The 22,458-nt window shown below is 38.0% G+C and overlaps 2 protein-coding genes across 3 annotated transcripts; one reads left to right on the forward strand and one right to left on the reverse strand.

The window, feature by feature from the left end:
- The first annotated feature begins 400 nt into the window (after positions 1-400).
- LOC133819229 (RAN GTPase-activating protein 2) lies at positions 401-3,278 on the forward strand. 2 transcript variants are annotated; one of them, XM_062252421.1, is made up of 2 exons: positions 401-559; positions 1,239-3,278. In XM_062252421.1, exon 2 carries the CDS (start codon positions 1,251-1,253, stop codon positions 2,871-2,873), a length of 1,623 nt encoding a protein of 540 aa, XP_062108405.1. In that variant the 5' UTR covers positions 401-559; positions 1,239-1,250; the 3' UTR covers positions 2,874-3,278. The 2 variants fall into 2 exon arrangements, with proteins under 2 accessions (XP_062108405.1, XP_062108406.1); XM_062252422.1 differs by having other exon boundaries at positions 403-559; positions 1,244-3,278.
- A 113-nt stretch (positions 3,279-3,391) lies between these two features.
- On the reverse strand, positions 3,392-10,721 carry LOC133819228 (probable ATP-dependent DNA helicase CHR12). The gene is made up of 12 exons (XM_062252420.1): positions 10,327-10,721; positions 9,268-9,421; positions 8,932-8,996; positions 8,338-8,526; positions 8,052-8,201; positions 7,259-7,609; positions 6,513-6,772; positions 6,179-6,394; positions 5,804-6,011; positions 5,564-5,717; positions 4,730-5,332; positions 3,392-4,347 (listed from the first exon to the last, which is right to left on the reverse strand). The coding sequence occupies exons 1-12, from the start codon at positions 10,537-10,539 to the stop codon at positions 3,632-3,634; spliced, it is 3,279 nt and encodes a 1,092-aa protein (XP_062108404.1). The 5' UTR covers positions 10,540-10,721; the 3' UTR covers positions 3,392-3,631.
- Between the last annotated feature and the right edge of the window lie 11,737 nt (positions 10,722-22,458).

The following is a 22,458-nucleotide window of genomic DNA, read 5'->3' on the forward strand; positions in this document are numbered from 1 at the left end:
CCAATTATATATATATAAAAGTATTGTAAGTTTGAAATTTTAATCAACAGTTAGTACTAATTTTTTTTACCACTTTTATCTATTGATTTTATTTTGTGGAATGTATTTTTTTTAAAGCTCAACCAATAATTACGTAATTTTTTTTTATAAACCAATTATTACGTAATTAGATACAATAGTAAGAATGTATTTTTTTTTTTTTAAAGTAAAGCTAAATGTTTAAGTTGAAAAAGAATAGCATTCTTTAAAAAAAAGACTTTAAACTAATAATAATATTTGTCATCTTTTATTCGAATAAAAGACTTTAAACTAAAAGTTATGAAAGCCAAACGCAGTTATTATATAAAATTAGATTAAGAATGATATAATCTAGTATAGAGCACAGTACAATCTTGGTTCCCAAACACTGGATTATAAATTAAGAGTGAGTGACGGCCGGGAAACTCTTAAATCCCAACAAAAATCAATCCCTTCCGCATTTTCAGTTTTCCCTCCATTCGTGAGCCGAGCCTCAAAAAGTGGCTGAGAAAAAAACCCTCACTCACAGACACTCAAAAAGGTAATTACACTCTTTTTGTTCTTCCTTAGGGTTTCGATTTGAACTTGCTTATGCCTCATTTCAATGCTTGCTTTCCCATTTTCTATAGACTACATTTTAGTTATTTTATTTTACATGGCGAACTTTTTGTCTTCTTTTTTCCGATGGATTTGAATATATTCTTCTAACTTAATGGCAGATCTGTTGTATGCACCGCGAAAGTTTGAAACCTTTTGGTTGTCTACAAAGGAGTTTTTTTTTTTTTTTTAATAAATATGAAAATAAATACTTACTTTGTTTCATGTATGTTTGTTTGGTATCTTTTATTGTATTGCAGAAGATCCTAAGTTTAATTTAGTTTTTTTTGGTAAATTTTGTAATTTATGTTTATGATCAGAGAGCGTTTCTTTTATGTTTTGAAGTGCGCTTCTCTGTTTAATATTTTTTTTTAGATAACAATGTTTTTGAAAAAATCATGTTTGCTATGTTGAAAATATAGCATACCCAGAGGGCCAAACGTTGAGCCCTTTTAATACCTGGGCTTATTATAGTGTTAGATTATTTTAAAATATATATATATGTATATTTTGCATTTTAGTTTTTTTTTACTACTGTATTATGGAGTTTCTTGCTTGATTTAAGAGTGTGTAATCTGTTGGATGATTTAAAGTGTTGCTTACCTATTGAAATTTATGTGTAGATCAGTGTTATAATGGACGCAACTAGTATGAGTACACAAAATCGCCCATTTTCAATCAAACTGTGGCCTCCTAGCCAAAACACTAGGCAAGTGCTCGTTGATCGGGTGATAAACAATCTTTCAACTGAATCCATTTACACTGAGAAGTATGGAACTCTGAGTAAGGATGATGCTGAAGAGAATGCAAAGTACATTGAGGAGAAGGCATTTTCCACAGCAGATCAACATCATGAAATGGAGCCAGATGGTGATGGAGGTTCTGCAGTGCAGCTCTATGCAAGGGAATGCAGCAAGCTCCTCCTAGAAGTCCTAAAAGGAGGTTCTATTAAAAAGGACAAGAAGTTAACTTCTGAAAACAATATTGCCTCCAAGGAAACATTTTTTGATATATCCAAAGGCCAACGAGCCTTTATTGAGGCTGCGGAGGTTGAAGAACTTCTAAAGCCATTAAAGGAGCCAGGGAATTCTTATTCAAAGATATGTTTCAGCAATAGAAGCTTTGGTTTAGAAGCAGCCCAAGTTGCTGAACCCATTTTGGCTTCTCTTAAAAGCCAGTTGAAAGAAGTAGACCTATCAGATTTGGTTGCTGGGAGACCTGAGGCAGAAGCTCTGAAGGTGATGAATATATTTGCAGAAGCCTTGGAAGGAAGTGTTTTGAAGTCTCTGAATCTCTCAAACAATGCCTTGGGTGAGAAAGGAGTTAGAGCTTTTGGAGCTCTTCTTAAATCACAAGCTGAGTTGGAGGAGCTCTATTTGATGAATGATGGCATCTCTGAAGAAGCTGCTCGAGCAGTTTGTGAGTTGATTCCTTCTACAGAGAAACTTAGAATCCTACATTTTCACAATAATATGACAGGAGAGGAAGGAGCAGTTGCTATCTCTGAGGTTGTGAATCGTTCTCCTCTGTTGGAGGACTTCCGTTGCTCCTCTACAAGAGTAGGCTCTGAAGGAGGAGTGGCCTTATCTGAAGCTCTAGGGACGTGTACCCATTTAAAGAAGCTTGATTTGAGGGACAACATGTTTGGTGTGGAAGGTGGAATTGCATTGAGCAAAGCACTGTCCAAGCATGCACACATGACAGAGGTTTACCTGAGTTACCTTAACTTGGAAAATGAAGGTGTGGTTGCTATATCCAACACTCTCAAGGAATCGGCTCCTTTACTTGAAGTCTTGGATATGGCTGGTAATGACATAACAGCTGGAGCTGCTCCAGCTCTTGCAACGTGCATAAAATCAATGAAGCATCTCAGCAAGCTGAACTTGTCTGAAAATGAACTCAAGGATGAAGGTACTATCCAGATCACCAAGGCATTAGAAGGTCACTCACAGTTGACTGAAGTGGATATGAGCACTAACTTAATAAGAAGAGCCGGAGCTCGTCTTTTGGCTCAGGTTGTGGTCCAAAAGCCTGCTTTCAAATCATTGAACATCAATGGAAACTACATCTCTGATGAAGGCATTGATGAGGTGAAGGATATTTTTAAGAAAACTCCTGATATTCTTGGTCCTTTGGATGAGAATGACCCTGAAGGAGAAGATGCTGATGATGATAATGATGATGATGGTGATGAGGATAAAGATGAAGATGAATTAGGATCAAAGCTGAAAAACCTTGAAGTTGGTGCAGCTGACTAGAGGCCATCCTATGCTAAAGTATTTTTCAATTAAGACAGTCTAAGCCTCATAGCCATTAATATCGCTGGAGGCATTTAATTAAGCATTAGGATTGACTGTTCTACTGAATCTTATTTTGAGGAAGAGATGGGGTAGTTTAGGCAAAGCATTTTGGATCTACAGATATCAGTAGAATTAGTTGTGTTAGTTATTTGGTTGTTCATTGTTCCATTCGAAGTTGTTATTTTGGATTTAAGGAGTTTATTATGTCATCAGAAATCTTGGCAGAAAATGGTTCCTTGGAACTTACCAGGGATCCCATTTCCAGGGGATATTTTAATATTTGAAACTAGTATTCGCTATTTTTGCAACGCAGCAAAAGTGTCTTGTATGGGTGTCAGTAATGATTATAGCACTTATATTTCAGTATTTTGGCAGCAAACCCATGAAATTTTCTTATATTAAACATTATGTACTTGTTAAGCAATCCCTTCCCTGGGAGAATTGAAATTTGGTTAATGTGTTTGATGACATGCCTCTTACAAAAATAAGAGATGCATTTCGTGATTGATCATTTTACAGTGTTGCTGATTAGCGCAAAGACAAAGTAGAATAATAAAATAATTGATTGTAAGTGGGCATTAGCCATCTTCATATGCCCAAATGTCTGATCTGCCCTATTAAGTTAGCTTAGACCCCATGTACAAAATCAATCTAGAGGGCTGCTGAATATGTACTTAGACAACAATTTTATCCTTTCTTTCATCAATCAACTATGATCAACTCCATCCATTTCCTCTTCCATTGCTGTTCTGACCTTTGGAATCAGAGAATGAGCCCTGAGTAGAGTAGCTTGATCTCTTCTTTTTGTGGGTTTTCCATGTCAATATCTGTCCGTTCCAACTACTTACACCAACACCTTGATAATCATGTCTCTCTGCACTTGTTCCTTCTTCTGACTTGAGTCTCTTCAGTGCTGGTGTCTGAGCATAGGTATCTTCACTTGTTCCTTCACTGGCGAGCGGTGTAGTTTCAGTTAGTTCTATAACCTTATCCTCTTCCACACCATTACTGTTATTACTAGCTTCACTGGTCTCTGATATAAGGTGGTTTTTTCTTTTTCCTTTGCCAGGAAGCCTTGATATGTCTTCTCCATTTTCCACTGCTTTCATCCATTGTACATCGCTCAGGGAATCAGCATAAACAACTTCTTTTCTTCGTCGCTTTCCTGTTATACTTCCGCTATGAAACCCTTTGGTCTCATGTTCTTTGTCAGGTTTAGAATATGCCCATTCAGGAACCTCATGATCTTCCATAAGTCGAGATCGGTAATTCTCCTTTTGCCTTCTCTCCTCGTCCATCTTCTCAAACATCCAGAACTCATCATCTGACCGAGCAGCAAGGCGGTTGATTTCTCTCTCACTTGGCACGTCTGTCCCAAGTGAACTTGTACCTCTGCGCATGATCTCTTCCAACATCTCTCTTCTGTCTTGAGCTGCATAATAAGTACAGCATGATTGTTACCTCCTATTAGAAAGGTGCATAGGGTTTATAAACAAACATTTTCCACTCATTTCAGGCATGCAGGGACTCGTTCATGGAACTGACTATATGATAATTGGAGAGCCCTATTAATTTGTCTTCTTTTTCCAAGAGAAGAGAAAATGAAAGCATGAAAATTAAAATGTTTCACCAGGTGACCCTGAACCCTGAGAGCTCTAAACCATGTAGGAGCAAAAAATAGGACTGACTCTACTATCCTAGAATACACTGATGAACAAGTATTTTTCAGACCACACTGGCATAGCGGTGCAAGTGTTGTGTGCTTCAAATCACAAAAGACATGATTACGGTGTACAAAATGCAAGACAACGAACCTGTTGAAGTTGTATTGAATAATCCAGCTTGAATAACTTTGGCATCTATACCCATCTTCTGTTTAGCACGTTCCAAGATAACCTCTTCAATAGATCCAACACTAACCAATACAAAAACCCTGACTTCCTTTTTTTGTCCTATACGATGCGCTCGATCCTCTGCCTGTTGGTCCATTTGTGGATTCCAATCGCTGTCAAAAATAATTACTGTATCTGCTGTTTGTAAGTTCAAACCAAGACCTCCAGCACGAGTACTCAGGAGAAACATGAAGAAAGGGGAGTCTGGAGCATTAAATTGCTTTAGCAGAGTCCCTCTTTCCTCAGTTTTTGTTGAACCATCAAGTCTAAGAAACTTAATTTCATGAAGGCGCAGATAGATTTCAAGAATGTCCATAAGACGAGTCATTTGTGAAAAAAGCAGGACCCTGTGCCCAGCTCTTTGGAGTTTTGGGAGTAAACGATCCAGCAGTTCAAATTTTCCAGATGCTCGGATGATCTCTTCCCTGCGCCACATATTATACTCTCCCACAAAAAGATATGGGTGGTTACAACATTTCCTCAGCTGCATTGTAAGGTTCTGTAGACTCTTCGACTTCCCACTGCCTGCAAAAAAATAAACATTAAGTAAACATTGTTGAATGCTATCTGCTGGAAATATGCTGGTATCTGCTGTCAATCTGTCTTGTAAATGGTACCTGCTGGAAATATGAAATTGCCAATGGGGTGTAGGGAGGGTTTAAAGAAAAGGGCCTTTGAAGTACAATTAACTCAAACATTTTGAAAAGTGAGTTTGCCATCAAAAGAGTGCCCAAACTAAAAGCAAAACCTACTTACCATTATCTAGTCCAACTCTACCCACATCAGTAACTTGTTGATAATATACTTTCTGCCACGCTGACATATCACATTTCAGTATGACCTGAGATTTTTGAGGAAGGTATTTCTCCACTTCATCTTTTTTCCTCCTCAATATAAATGGTCTTATAACCTGTAAGTCCATAGAGGATAAGGACACAAGAAAATACTATAAAATGATAGAAAAAAGACACTAGGAAACAATGATAAGACACTGACATGATGAAGACGGCGAATAATCAACAACTGTTCCTCATCTGTTAGAGAAATATCTCCCCGATCAGCAAATGGTGCATTAAACCAATCCTCAAAGTTCTGAACTGAATTAAAAATGTGTGGAAGAAGAAAATTAAGCAGGGACCATAGCTCCTGCAAACTATTCTGTATTGGAGTACCAGTCAATAGGAGTCTCCGTCGCATATCATAACTGCGTAAAATGCAACAAAAAGAAATAGAAATGAGATGGTGTATAAATCCATGAAAAGTAGAACAGCATGGTCAAATTCTAAATAATTTTTTTTAAAAAAAGGAAAACAGACTAATATTTAAACATCAAAGACATACAGCCTTTACAATGAACATAGAATTATATACCCTGCCAGTGTTTGTGCAAGAGCACATTCATGATTTTTCAATCTATGGCCTTCGTCTACAATCAGGTAGCACCAAGGAATTTTCTTTAAAAACGTTTTATCTCTCATAATTAGGTCATAATGTGTGATCAGCACATTAAATTTTCCTTCCCCAGCTAACTCTTCTTTCATTGCCTTTCTTTCATCCAAACGCCCATCATAGAGAATAGCTGCAATACTGAATCAAGAAGAAAAAAAGAAAAGTCGGTTACTTAAAAGGGAAAATTCTTCATCTACTAATTTGATATATTAGTGAGAGAGAGAGAGAGATTTATTAAAGAATACTTTGAAGATACCTAGGAGCCCATGTTGCAAATTCATTAACCCAGTTTGGTAGAACTGCCTTTGGGGCCACTATCAAGTGGGGTCCATGCACGCCCTTGTGCTCAATGAGGTAAGCAATCAGAGAAATGGTTTGAATTGTTTTTCCTAGTCCCATCTCATCAGCCAAAATTCCATTTAGGTTGTTATTGAACAATGAGAGCATCCACTGTAGTCCTTCTACTTGATATGGTCTTAATTCTCCACCTTGCAGCATGGATGGTTGCTCTGTTACCTGTAGAATATTAAGTTACAGTAAGGCCCTCTTTTACCAAGCAGTTCCCATTAGCAAAAATGCAACTGTAAAGCTGAAGGCACTACATGAGAAGTAACAAAAAAATAAAAATAAAAGATCTTTGAAGTTATCACAAAATACAGAAAGACAAATGGATTAGAATCCCATCAAACACTGGTTGACACTAAATATTAGCATATACAAAACCTTGTGCAAAGTTCACAAACTAATCATGATAAGCATGAAACATAATTAAGCTCATCAAGTTGCAAGACGTGGAAATTTGGACAAGCAGAAAATGCTAATAAAACTGCCAGAGAAAGTGCAATGCCCTCCTGCCTACAAATAGGCTGCACTACAAATGACATAGAGGTATAAAACATATAGGGTTCACCCATGGATAATTAATATAGGTAGGCAGTATGACACATTCAGATAAAAGATGGTAAATAAAAACAATAATACAATGAGGAATTCATAAATTACCTTCTCCTGAATGGAGTGAATGGCTGAGTTATACTGCCGCTGACCTTCAAGTAAGTCGTTGGCCTCATCATTTCGATCAGAATCAATAAATTCTTCATCCAACTCAGGCGAATCAGATTCAGAGCCATTCAAGGATTCAATTCCATCTGAACTTTTATTATCTTTCTGACGTTGAACAGCAGCTCCCAAATTAACAAGGAGTTTATTTGTTTCTTCAAGAAGAATTGTCAATCGCTCATTCTTGCTCTCCTTCACCATTCTCATGTAAGCTTCTTGATCATCGGCTTTTAATGCTTGAAACCTCAATTTCTCAGCCCGTGTTGCACGTTGCCTTTGCCTTCCATGCCATGCCTGTTAAAACACTCTTATTATATCTTCTAGCGAAATTTGTAATGAATTGTCAATTATCCTAACTATCATTAGTTCAATAATTCAACAAGGAATAATGACCATAGATCAAACTACTAATTCCTTAAACAAGAAAATCTCCAACAATCTTCAATCATATCTCCACCCATAAATTATAGACATTTTTACGAACTAGTAAAAAAAATCTTCGACCCCAACACTCTATTTCACTTTCCTACATTCACACATATTTTCTATAATGCAACTTATTTTGCATGGCAAGATTTCCCCTTGGAAATTTAGATCACCATGAAGTTCAAGAATTTTTAAATGACTTTCTGCTTGTGTCTCTCCATGCTGTGTGTGTATATATATGTATAGCTATTCCCATTTGAGCATGTAGAAGTTGGAAAGAGGGGAAAGGGGAGAGAGAGTGATAACATACCAGGACTCCATCATTCCTTTGTTTTCGGCGTTTCAAAGAAGCTTGAATTTGCAATTGGAATTCACGAACTGCATTAAGGACTTCAGCGAAAAATTTTCTTTTCCGAGTTTCAATCTGATTTTTCTCCTCTTCTTGTAACCTTGAGAGCCTCTGTATCAGACATTTAATTGTCAGTAAACAATTAATTTCCAACATACAATTCACCTACTCATGATATAGAGTTAAACAGTCTCCAATTTACAACAACATTCTTCCGATTAGGTTTGACATGATATATCATACTAACCTCAGCTTCCCGTTTCTTTCTGAATTGATCATCAGCCTCCATGGCAAAAGCATCACCAACACCATATATTGGGCGACGCAAACGCATCATGCCCCAGTCAAATAGCTGTTTGTCAGGATGTGCACAGTTTGTGCGTAGCCAATACTCTGAACTGACATCAGAGCGAACCTTCTTTTGCAAGTCTGCTAGCTGCCAGAGAAAAAGTCCTTGTTCACAAGGACAGAACCCATGTTATTTCTTACAAGAGAAGCGGAAATTAGCCATTATAAAACTGAAACTCCTACTGTATTGATAGTCTATCAAACAAATGTCTTTGAATCAATGCTTAGGTCAAATTCTTTTATGTAACACAGGCATCAATTCAATCATTTCTCAGTGAAACAATATTCAGAAAGCAAATTGTAAATGTATCTTGCGTATGATTTTTGCAAATGGGAAAAAGAATCGATTCAACTTCTATCAAATAAAAACCAATCTTTCCCGTCCCAAGCAAATTGTTCCTTCATCTCCTATGCCTTTTGCACACTATGAACTTCACATGCTTTAACCACTTGAAAGAGATGTCTCAAATCAACTTTAATCCATCAAGTTTACCTTTAATCCATAAAGCTCAAGCAAGCACTTCGTCTGCAAGTCCTCTCCTCTACTTGAAGGTAATTCTGATTAAAAAAAAAGCTTTTAGATGAGTGCTTGTTTTTTAAAGACGTTCGGAAATGCAACAAATAAATTAGTAAAAGTACCGTAAAAAATGCCACTTGAGACTACTCAAATGGTTGGGTTAGTGCATGTGTAGGAGGAGTCTGGGATTCAAGTCCCAATAAAAGTCTTACATGAGATTACTAAAAACACGATATTATATAATAATAAAAGTGTCAACTTCTTCCGATCTCAAAACTGAGACAAATGATAATGTTTATGTAACATAGTTACCTTCAAGTTCAGTTAATCGATGTTGAATGTGGCTTTGATAACGTTTTTCCCTTGATTCTGTTAATTCAAAACTTGACATGCCATTAGAACGCTGTTTCAGCAGTGCCTCTTGAAGTTCAGGTAACAATTCTTCGGAAATATCAGCATGATTTTCCTGTCACAAATATCAAAAACCAACCTTCTAAGAAAAAACACCCAACAAATACAATTTAGGTGCTAACAATACACTGTTAATCTCGAAACAATTATGCCATGTCAAGTCTTCAATATGATCATATCCAATATAATCAAACTTTCTTGTCCTGCATCACAAATTAATTCATTGATTCTACAAGTGCTTTACGTTATGGATGGTGCTAAAAGAGTCAAATAATTGGTTTTAAACTGCTCCAAAGACGGGGGGACATTTCCTTTTCTTTTTTCTTCACAAAAATTTAAACCAATGAACAACGAACGTCAATGATCAAATGAAGCACTATTTAGTAGAAACACTTGATGAATAAAATTAGTTAGTTTTAAATGGGACCACGAACTTCACTTGCATACAATTTACAGCCTGAGCTATCTTTCAAGAATTGTTTTTTTTCCTTTCCTTTTTTTTCTTCAATCCTTGCTGACTGCAGGGGCTTCATTACCATCAATTTTTCCTAGCTTTATCATATACATATGTGTGGATGTGATTGTTTTCAAAAGCACAGAAGAACATTCATTACAAATTTATCTAAAACAATAAGTTCTATTAAACAACACGAAAATAAAACCCAGCAAAAGCCTAAGCCTAGCCTTAAAGGTTTCCATGTAGCTATATAAACATCAATCAGAACAAGTACAATTAAAGAAAGAGAAAAGAAAAAGAACAGATACAAGTTCGAATTCAAACATGTTGTAACCAAACCTCCTCTTCAACAAGAACCCAGATTCACGAATCCAAACAAAATCCCAAATTGACAAGTACCCACAAACAAAAATCAACCCCAACATTTAAAAACCGCCGAAAAACCAAAAACCCCAGTAGTCAAAAACAAAAAACAAGAGAAGGGTATGGGAAGAAAACCATACCGAGTCACTCTGGTCAGATCTTGCGAGGTGGCTATCTCGTTCGGCGTCATGATAGATGGAGGAAACGGTGTCTAGGAGGTCAGCAGGGAGAGGGAGGTTCCGGGAGACGAAGTTGAGAGCGGAAATCAAAGACTTGGTCTGGTGGATGTGGTCTAATGGGGGTTGCTGTTGGGACTGGCTCTGGCTCTGGGACTGGGTCTCGAGCTGAGCCATGGCGGGAGAAGAAAACCCACTTAACGGCTATTTAAAATGGAGTTTTAATCTGTGCTCTTGTTGTGTGGTTTGCAATAACAAAAACTAACACACCCCCACACTATCGAGTCTCGACTCGAGCCACTCTCTATAATCGTTTTTTCTTTCAAACCAAAACCCTTCTTCGGCGTTTCTCTCTCTCTCTCTCTCTCTCTCTCTCTCCCCCTTTGGTTTTGTTTGTAGTTTAGGGAAAGAGTATGGCCAAATTACGAAGAGATCCTTTCGACTTACATGTTTGGACCAAACACGTCTCTATTCTTTTAAGAAATTATAATCTAACCCTGATGACTTCAAATTTTCTACTTTTTAGTCCTTCCCAATACCATACTCTTATTTCTCATATATTGGACTACAACACATTTTGACAATTTTGTTAAATTATTAACTGTACCATACCATTTAGTGCTTTTATGGCAACTTATTGTTTAATTTTTAATAGCCAAAATAAGAAGATAAAAAAGGTATAGATCCTTTTTAAAATGGAATATTTACATAAAGTGACAAAAAAAAAACTACTTTTTAAACAATTTTACCAACACACGAGTTTTTTTTTAACATTTTTATTGTTCATTGTTTTTTTTTTCTTTTATTTTTACGAACTCTCTTCTTCAGCTCCGGTGGAGCTCTCGCATGTGGGAAGTCGGCAAGGCTGTGTGGGTGCTAGTGGAGGGGCTCGCGCGAAGGGACTCTCGGATGGTGGTTGCGACGAAGCGTGGGAGGGGCTCAGCGTCGACATCAATATTTTGGGTGCTGGGTCTATGGCTTCGCAACTGGTTTTGCGCGTAGTAAGGTTGGGTGCTTGGGGATCTAGCGACTTGGAGTTGAGATGGGGAGAGGCGAGGGGCCCTGGGCTTGCACAGAGGTCTGGGTCGGGTTGACTTGTACAGGTGGAATCGCACCTGTGACATGCAAGGGCTACAGAGCTCGAAGCTTGGACAGGGTCACGAATCGCAAAGGTGCTCGGAGCTTGGGACGGGGTGCACCTGAGCTCAATTTTGGGGCTTGGGTGAGGATGAGGCTAGAGGTTCTGGGTTCAAGGTTGATTTGGCATTGATGGCTGGGTGCAAGTTCAGGGTTTTTTTTTCGTGTTCTGGGTTCAAGGTTGTTGTCGTGTTGTTTTTAAGTGTAATGGGTTGCATTGTGTTGTTGTTTTTGTGTTTTTAGATTTTATGTATAGTTGTTTTCATGTTGGTTTTTAGTTGTTTAAGTTTATATATAGGTGTTATGTTGTTGTGTTGATATCAATTTGTTGTTTAGTTGTTTTCATAAATATTTTGATTTTTTTTTAAAAAATGTGAGTTAATGTTTAGTTGTTGTCTTATTGTTGTTTTTTAGTTGTTTCATTGGCACCGTATTTTTGTAAATATAAAAATTTAAAAACGTATTTTTCGAAAACTTAAGATAGTATTTTTGAAAGAAAAAAATCAGGGACAGTAAAAAATTTAAAAAACACCAAAAAAAATATGTATATTAAAAAAAAAACACTTTTTAAATTAACTATTATTTTTCGTGCAATTTTTTCTCCTATTTTGAAATGATTTAATTTTTTTTCTTTTAAGATTGAGCATGGCTTTGTCACACGAGTGTATGGGTAGAAAGAACTGTTAATTTAACTCACTTATATTTTATTTTTAATATAAAACTATATATTTAAAAGTATAATTTTTATTTTTTTATTATTATTATGTTATATAAAAAAATATTAATTTAAAAAAAATTATTTTATAAATATTGAAAATAAAAAAAAACTTTTTCATTAAATGGGTACCCATCGGCCGACCCCATTTAAATAGGGATTAAAGTTGTGTGTAGTGTTCAAAATATAAACAAGAACTTATTAAATAATTTAGGGTTTATACATTTTTAGACCCTATGTTTTATCTCATTACCTGTTTGGACCCTGTGTTTTGACAAATTATTTTTTGGACCCTATGTTTTCTAAAATAGTTCAAATAGACCCTTAAATCCGATTTTGATCAAATTTTTTTGAACTAAAATCACAAATAATTCATCAAACTAACATCTCAGAACAAAAATACAGTCATTCTGCCTAAGAACTGTGTTGTTATACTCGATTTTTTGTTCATCAAAATCAGGTTTATGAGCCTATTTGAACCATTTTACAAAACACAGGGTTCAAAAAATAATTTGTCAAAACATAGGGTCCAAATAAGTAATGAGGCAAAACACAAGGTCTAAAAAGGAATAAACCCAAGAATTTAATCTAAAATATAAAGGATGGATCTCATAACCTAGTAGTTAGGACCAATATGATTGGCGTGGGCTATGGCTTGCTTAGGTGTGTATAGTGTTACGTTAGGCCATAGCTCACCCTTGTTAGGCTCCTTCGAGTAGGCTCAGCACTTTCCAAGTACTAGGTTTATGGCCTAGGGACTTACCCCGCATAGCCCAAGGACTCTCCAACTCATTTCTCACCTAAATCGACCTTTTAAGCTTGAATTAGCTAGATGTTAACCTATGACACTGTCCATATGAACTCAAGAGTAGGAATATGCTATTAATCGATCTAAGCGAGGCCTTTCATGTAGACTCCACTTGGGAAACTGCACTATACGCAACCTCATTCAAGCCAATGTTGGATTAAAATATGAATTTACAGACACATATGTATAATGTATGATATTGTTATTAAGTGTGCTACAAAAAAATGACCAATTATGTTATAAGTATCATAGGGTATTAAAGTGTAATTGATTTAATGTGTAGATACATAAGTTGTATTTATAATTTGATGAGAGACCAAATTATAAATACTCAAAACTAATTTTTATGATCAACTAAAATAAAATATGTAGTGGTCCCCCAGAAACACAAGATCTTGTATTCTCTCCTTCCACGTCAGAGAAATACATTGTGAGAAAAGTGTATTCTTGGAAGATCTCAAACCTTTTGAGCAATCTTCAACAATGACTTCAAGTTAGTGCTTCCGCTTTTAAGCTATTCTTCTCTTCTATCTAGTAAAAGGTTTATAGAAATATTATTAGGGTTTTATATTAAATCACTTTTAGGATCATGATTATAATCTGGGTTTGTGTGTTGAAATATTGATGTTTATGCATGTTGATTGAGTAGTTTATAATCCTAACAGTCAAATCTCAGTAAGATAGTACCCTCTTCTTCCTTAATAAAGCGCGACATCTCTTTTTTGTCTCCTTAGGCTTGACTTTCCTATAGGTTTATGAGTAGCCTTCTACTTGAAGACAAATCTGTAACGCCCTGGATAGCCAAGACCATTACACTGTGTATTTTAAATAGTACAAGACTTGTTAATCAAGTTGTTTGAACATAAACATGTTTCTAAAGTCAACTGACAGGTTAGGGTTAAAAGATTTTGATCATAAAATAGCTGACTTTCATTAAAATAAGAGTTTGGTACACAGGATCCCAAAAATAATGTTTACAAGGCGGTTACAACCCTCAAAAGTAAATACAATTGAAGCCATCATAAATGGCAAAATACAATTTTGGCTCTAGTCCTTGTCAATCCCTCGGCCGTGGCGATTGAGCAACTGCCGATGTACACTTAACTCAAACAAGCACAAATAAACAACAATATATGCATAGTAAACTTAGATCAATAAGCTCAGTCAACAACATAATATAAGCAATAAGCTTAATAGAAATGTTCAGTTCAAACAACCACATGAACCATTCACATCAATCAATAGACTATATAAGTGCAAGCCACACTTCTGTTTATTGTATAATAATCAAGCCTGGCACCCTTAGGTCGAGTCCTATGGTTTGAAAGCCAACCCTGACACACTTAGTCTGGGTTGCGTTCCGCATGCTCATTATCGGTCCTCGGCACCCTTAGGCCAGCCTTCGAAATAGATATCATCACAAATATGCATCGCACATCAAGCAATCAAAGGCAACCTACATAAGTATGCCTAACTGGACATTCTCAAATACACACATATATATATTCATGACCCAGGTGCAGTTTTCTTACCTCAGATCCTGAGCTGAAGATGTAGAGCAGTCCCGAGCACGATCCTCAATCCCGAGCCTTAACGGTAACCCTAGTCACAAAGCGACAATGGATAATTATTCAAATACAAACCCATTAAATGCTTTAAGAATAACATACCAGCCTTTGGGACCTCGAATTCTACTAAACTGGGGAGTATAACCCTTCTTGAGCACTTAGGTTTAAGTTCCCGAGCCCAAAAACCTAATTTGGCTAAGGCTGCCTAGGCGGGCCGCGACCTGGCCCTAAGGGTCGCGACGCACCTCAAAGTCAGAGGCACCAACCCCTACACTCTTAGGGACACATGTCATGACTTGCCCTTTAGGGCCGCGGTCTGCCTACGAAATAGCAAGCCCCCCAGGGCTTTAGGGGTCACACGGGCTGCAGTGCCCAAGAACAGGGTCGCGGGGCGACCTCGCAAACCCAGAAATCCTAGGGCTTTTCCTGCGTTTTATTTTAACCTAATTCATCAAAATCCAACATAACATGCATCAAATCCAAAATTGAGCCTCTACACCTCAATTATATGCTCAAAGCAACACAACCACCTAATATTCTAACCAAAATCCTCCTAGAAACTCAGAAATCAACCAAAACCCCTTTGAAACTTGAAGAGCTTAAGAACACCTATACTAACAACAAAATCCACAAAGAAATCAGGTTATGAAGCTTACCTCAGGAGAGATTTCGACCTTGAATTGATCCTCAAGTAGTTCTAGCTCAATTTCCCAGATTGAATCCACAAATTCCAGCCTCAATCCTAAGCTTTCTCTTCAAACCCTCAATGCCTTAGAGAAAGAGAGAGAGAAGGCTGATAGGTATTCTGATATGTTATGGTTATTTCCTAAGGTCTCTAAGCTTACCCTTCACACAAAAGACCAAAATACCCCTAGTATTATCTCAACCCCTCATTTCCCTTAAGGGTAAAACGATCATTAGCCCCAATTCCTGCTAATTCCTCGAGTCATCCTACAAATTCCCAATTATTCTTGGCATACCAAACTAATCACCAAATAATTTCCCGTTAACCAATAATTCCCAAATACACACTAAGCCCCTGAAATACCCCTTGGCTCACCCCGAGTCGGGTACTAAACCTCGTTGTGACTATTCCGCTAATCCACTCATTAGGATCGCCTCGAGCCAAATATTGCAAATATATCCACATAATAATATGGTCTCAATCATTTAACACACATAATCACATTTATGCCCTCAACGGGCCAAAATTACAAGTACGCCCTTATTAACAAGAATGGGCCCACATGCATATTTAATACTCATAAACATGCATATACATTCATATTATCATATAAGTCATGCATATCACGTAGTCACGCATTTAATCAATTAATTACACACATATATCCAATTAGGCCCTCCCACCACACTAATCAAGGCACTAAACCTTATTAGCATTTTTGGGATGTTACAACTATCCCCTCCTACTGAAAATTTCGTCCTCAAAATTTACCTGAATAACTCAGAATGTTGATCCCACATAGCGACTCTAGCTCCCAGGTCACTTCCTCGACCTTGTTATTCCTCCATAAGACTTTGACTAGAGGAATCATCTTGTTCTCTAAAACCTTCTCCTTTATGTCTAGGATCTGAACTGGTCGCTCATCATATGACAAATTTGTCTGTAGCTCCAGATCCTCATATCCCAATACATGGGTCGTATCTGATACATACTTCCGAAGCATTGAGATGTGGAACACATCATGAACTCTTGATAATGACGGGGGCAGAGCCAATCTGTAGGCTACCTGCCCGATCCTCTCCAGGATCTCAAAAGGTCCTACAAATCTAGGGCTCAGCTTGCCTTTTTTACCAAATCTCCTTACCTCTCGCAATGGTGAAACTTGCAGAAATATGTGGTCCCCTACCTGGAACTCCACGTCCCTACGCTTAGGGCCAGCGCAGTTTTTATTCTACTCTGCAAAGCGAGCATTTGAGCTCAGATCTTCTCAATAGCTTCATTAGTCTTCTAAACCATCTCTGGTCCCAAATACTTCCTTTCCCTCATCTCATCCCAATGAATGGGCGACCTACACTTTCTTCCATACATCATCTCGTATGGAGCTACTCCAATCGTTAATTGATAACTATTGTTGCACGAGAACTCAATCAATGGAAGGTACTTACTCCAAGACCCCTTGAAGTCTACCACACATGCTCTAAGCATGTCCTCCAATATCTGAATTGTCCTTTCAGACTGCCCGTCTATCTGAGGATGAAAGGTTGTACTGAACTTCAACTGAGTCCCCATAGCCTTCTGCAAACCACCCCAAAACTTGGAAGTAAATATGGGATCCCAATCCGATACTATAGACTTTGGGATCCCATGGAGATGTACGATCTCCCTCACATACAGCTCCGCACACTGGTCCACATTATAGGTTGTTCTCACTGGCATAAAGTGAGCTGACTTGGTATATCTGTCTACTATAGCCCATACCAAGTCATGTTGCCCCACTGTCCTGGCCTACAAAATCCATGGTAATATCTTCCCACTTCCACTCGGGAATACCTAAGGGCTGTAACAACCCCACTGGCCGCTGGTGTTCATCCTTCACCTGCTGATAGGTTAAACACTTTGCTACGTAATCAACGATGTCATTCTTCATCCCAGGCCACAATTACAATGATCGTAGATCCTGATACATCTTTGTGGTGCCTGGATGGAGTGAGTATGCTGTAGTGTGAGATTCATCGAGAATCTCTTGTCTAATACTCGTATCCATTGGAACACAAATCCGATCCTTATATCTCAGCAAACCAGTCTCCAAAATGGAATAATCCTTAGCCACTCCAGCTAGGATATCCCTTTTAATCTCCTGCAACCGTGTATCACCCATCTGACCCTCTTTTATCCTCTCCAAGAGGGTAGATTGTAAAGTAATATTGGCCAACTGGCCCACTACCAATTCTATTCTCGCTTTGGTCACTCCTCTGCCAATTCCTTTGATATTTTCTTCGAGCTAAAAAACTATCCTAGGCCCCTCTGGCTCAAAGCATCTGCCACTACTTGGCTTTTCCTAGGTGATAAAGGATGTCATACTCATAATCCTTCAACAACTCTAGCCAACGTCTCTGCCTCATATTTAGGTCCTTCTGGGTGAAGAAATATTTTAAACTTTTGTGATCGGTGTATATCTCACATTTCCTTTAGCTGCCGCGATGCGTAGGCAATAACCTTCCCACTCTGCATCAACACACATCGTAATCCCAGTTTCGACGCGTCGCAGTACACTACAAACTTGTCCCCATCTGAAGGAAGGCACAACATCGGAGCAGTAATCAATCGTCGCTTCAGTTCCTAGAAGCTATCCTCACATTTTTCTGACCATGGGAACTTCAAATTCTTCCGTGTCAACTCAGTCAATGGTGTGGTAATCTTCGAAAACCCTTCCACGAACCGTCTGTAATATCTCGCTAACCTAAGGAAACTCCTAACCTCTGAGGCATTCCTTGGCCTTGGCCAATCCCGAACTGCTTCTACCTTGGCCGGATCCACTTTATTCCCGTCTCCACTGACAATATGTCCAAGGAATGTGTAACGCCCTACTACCCAGGGACCGTTACAGTGTGCATTTTAAACAGTGTTAAACTTACTAACCGAGTCATTTGGCCATGATTGTGTAACTAAGTATGATTAACGATTTATGGTTAAGATACAACGTTTCATTAAAATGTTTACTGTATACATTTGGATCCCAAAAATATAGTTTAAAGGTTAGTTACAACAAAATATTTACAACCAGCCGACCTAAGCGGCAAAATATGGTTTAACCCTAGTTCCTTTTTAAATCCTCGGTCGTGGCGGTCGAGCAGCTGCATATGTACACATCATCACCTAAGCTCTCCAACTCAAGGATGGTCCAGCTTTCTGCCTTTACCTGCATTGTAATGCCCCCGAATTCTCCGTTATGGTTTAATGACGGGAATAGTAGGCCGGGAGGGCCATACTTGTTTAATTACGCCATTAAATGAATATATGCATGTGTTATGTGAATTATATTATGATATAATGATATATGCATGCATGTGGGTCCACATTTGATATATTATGATGTTTTGATAATTTGGCCCATTGAGGGTAAATTTGTGTATTTGGGTGCATGATGTGGGTTTGTTCGAGCCATTCGGCATAAGACGATCATGGTATGTTAAATAGCAGTCTGGTCATAACAGGCTTAAGCTCGGGGCTCGGGGTGAGTCTCGGGGTGTTTTAATGATTAGAGTGTTACCGGGAATTATAGGGTAATGGGATATGAATTATTGGTGTTTGAGATTATCGAGAATAGCGGGAATTGGAGAGCGTTAATTATGATTAACGAGATAGGTTGGAAAGGACAAATATGCCCTTGGGAGCCTTTAGAAACCCTTAAATGACCTAGGGGTATAATGGTCTTTTTACCCCTAGGATAGATATAAACTCCTTTATGCTGTAAGTTGATGGGAGAAACAGAGCAATCTCTTGAGCTTCCCGTACCTTCTCCTTCTTCCACTTTCTTTGTGATTTTTGGTGATCTTGTTGAGGATTCAAGCTTGGGAAATAGACCTTGGGAGTTTGGGAGAGTGTTCCACCATTGAAGAGCATCACAACCTGAGTTTGAGGTAAGATTCCAGCCATTAGTTTATTGGTATACTCTGTTTTGGTGTTAGTTTTCAGCTTGTGTTTTTGTGGTGGATTGATGGAAGTTTTGATTGGGGTTTATCTTGGGTTTTGCTAAGGGAGTGATATAGATCAAGTGTAGGGGTTGTATTGGAGGTTTGAGTGGTGTTTAAGTTGGGTTTGAAAGGTTGGTTCCAAGAGAAATTGCAAGGGAAGAAAAACAGGGGTTATGGCTGAACTGGAGGTTGGGCCACGACATGGCCAGGGAGGGCCGCGACCCTTGAGGGATGCTAAAGTTAGGCGCCTCTGTTTGAGGGGCGGGCCACGGCATGGCCAAGGAGGCCACGAACCTTAGTGGCTTTTTGGCCAGAAATGGTTTTTTGGCTTAGGGATGCAAGCCTTAGGCCTCGGGGTCGATCCTACTACCCAGTTTAGTAGTGTTTGATGTCTCAGAGGCTAGGTTTTGATTTGGGAACCCTTTGTTATTCATTTTATTGATGGAATCCCATAATTGGTTATGACCAGGTAATCGCCAAAGGACCAAAAGGTTGATCATTCTCAAGGGTCATTCTTTTATTCATTCTAGCTCGAATCAGAGGTAAGAAAACTGCACCCCAAATGTGACATGCTTGGTTATTCATGAGGCATGTTGGTTGTATAAATGTGGACATGAATTGATTATGAAATACCTAGAAAATATTGCTCACTTGTGCATGGTACTGACTCATTAGTCAGATTTGGCAAAGGTGCTAGTATCAATTGTGAAGCTGTGACTTATTAGTCAGGTTCGGCAGTGGTACTGGGCACTGGTCACATAGCGCTGACTCATTAGTCAGGACGGCCTTAGCGTGTTCAACGCAAGCCAATAAAGATTAGATCTAATCGACTTTCTGCATTGAATGACCCGGACCGACCTCAAGGTCGATGAATAATATAAGCGCTTGAAGGCTAGTGGCTTACCTAGCAGCCACTCTTCCACTTGAATTAATGACTTGCTTGTCAGTCACTCAGTATGGTTTACCAGAACCTGTTGAAGGCTAGTGGCTTACCTAGCAGCCACTCTTCCATTTGAGTAAGTGACTTGCTTGTCAGTCACTCAGTATGGTTTACCAGAACCTGTTGAAGGCTAGTGGCTTACCTAGCAGCCACTCTTCCATTTGAATTAGTGACCTGTTTGTCAGTCACTCAGTATGGTTTATCAGGACCTTAAGTGATACTCACTCACCTGCTTGAAAGCTTTGAGCTCAGTGTGATTATAATGATAATCATTTGATGATGTTTACATATAATGCTATGTTTTCTTGCTGGGCTTTGGCTCATGGGTGCTATGTGGTGCAGGTAAAGGGAAAGAAAAGCTCACCCAGCCTTGAGTGGAGAGCTTAGGTGGTGATGTGTACATATGCGGCCGCTTGACCACCACGGCCAAGGAGTCTTCAGAGGAACTAGGGGGTTTACCCTATTTTTGCCGCTTAGGTCGGCGGGGTTTGAACTTTTGGAACAGTAATGACCTTTTTGAGTTGTAAATAAATTGTAAATGTTCTTGTGGGCCCATGAACAGTTTTATGTATCAGTAAAACATATCCTTTCCTTTTTATTGGTTTTCACCTTAACCTGTTAATAACACTTAGAACACGTTTTTAACCAAAGGACTCAGGCAATGAGTCAAATTTCCGGTTCACCGTAACTGTTATGGGGCAACCAGGGCGTTACATGCACCACATAGCACCCGAGCCGAAGCTCAGCAAGAAAGCTTAATATGCTCATGAACAAGTAATAACATGTTACTAAGTCATAATAGGCATGCCTAGTAGTGATAACCCTACTAATGCATGCAAGCAGGTACAAATAAATGTTTGTGGTGTCCTACGCTCTGAGTAGATGACTAATAAGTCTCTCGCTTTGAGGTAGATGATTAATAAGTCTCTCTCTGAGGTAGACGACTAATAAGTCTCTCTGAATAGTTGACTAATAAGTCACTCTCTAAATTGATGACTAATAAGTCTATCTTTGTATAGATGACTAATAAGTCTATCTCTGTATGGATGACTGATAAGTCTTTCTCAGTTAGATGACTGATAACTCTATCTCGGTTAGATGACTGATAAGTGTTAGGAAAATATGTATTTTGCCTCAATGGAAATAATAATAAATTACAACTCTATGCAATATATTACAAATAAATAATGATTGATTAAAAAGAGTTACAACTTTATAACTGAAAATTGTAAATAAACAAAGAAAATGAAGAAGATGATGAAGAAGAAGAGAATAGTAAAATACAACTCTAAGGAAAAGGTTACAAATAAAGTAAAATGTTTGAAACAAAAAGAAAAGAAAAGATTACAACTCTTGAACAAGAAATACAAGTAAATATAGAAGAACAATATAAAGATGAAAAGCAATAGAATGAAAGAAAGGAACAAGAAACAAAAGATAAACAACTCTCACTCACACTACCAAAGTGAAGAGTGTTGGGGATCACCAACTTGAACAAGGTTTGAAACATTTGTCCAAAAGCTTATTTCCCCCTAACTCAAGCACTAAGGGATCTCTCACAGATTATAGGAAATGCTTTCTGGAATTATCAAGCCTCAAGGTGTTTCTAGCCAAGTGCTCTAATGGATAGAAATGTTGTGTCTTACAAGTGAGCTATAGGCTCCTATTTATAGAGTTTAGAGACACCCTTTGAATTTCAAATTCCACCAACCCCCATGGCTGTTATCAATGTTTAATTGGATTAATATGGAATTAAAAATGAGATTTGGGAGTTATTTGAGTTTTTTGAGCCATTCAACAAAGATTGAAAAAACTGAAAAAATGGTCAGTTTTTAGCCTGTGGCCGCGGCCAGAGACATTAGTGGCTGCGGCCACTAGCCTCTGTCCCACAGGCCGCGACCACCAACATTCAGTGGCCACGGCCACCAACCATTTTTAGCACTAAAAAATGTGATATTTTTCCAAACGGTTCCAAACCCTCCCAACTGATTTTGTAACGCCCAAAACACATTATTGGGGTTAAAATCATATCTCTAACAGCCATATAACATATGGCTTTATGAAATTCATCTCAATATTGTGTAACAACAAATTTACACAATAAAGGGTAATATTTGGAAGTTACATATTTGTAACACCAAATATGTTACATTATTTGGATATATCTCATATATCTAAATATTGTAACTCTCTATTATATGTTACAATATGTGACACTATTTGTCACATTTATATAATCTAAAAACATTATATTATAATATAATATAAC

Source organism: Humulus lupulus, chromosome 2 (assembly GCF_963169125.1).
Source record: "Humulus lupulus chromosome 2, drHumLupu1.1, whole genome shotgun sequence".
In the NCBI taxonomy this organism is placed as follows: Eukaryota; Viridiplantae; Streptophyta; class Magnoliopsida; order Rosales; family Cannabaceae; genus Humulus; species Humulus lupulus.

Excerpts from the sequence above, each read along its gene's own strand:
- LOC133819229 (XM_062252421.1), top strand. The coding sequence starts at position 1,251 with ATGGACGCAACTAGTATGAGTACACAAAATCGCCCATTTTCAATCAAA.
- LOC133819228 (XM_062252420.1), bottom strand. The coding sequence starts at position 10,539 with ATGGCTCAGCTCGAGACCCAGTCCCAGAGCCAGAGCCAGTCCCAACAG. Across the intron at positions 6,012-6,178 it reads CTTGCACAAACACTGGCAGG|TTATGATATGCGACGGAGAC; the intron begins GTATATAATTCT and ends CATTTTACGCAG. Across the intron at positions 5,718-5,803 it reads TTATTCGCCGTCTTCATCAT|GTTATAAGACCATTTATATT; the intron begins GTCAGTGTCTTA and ends ATGGACTTACAG.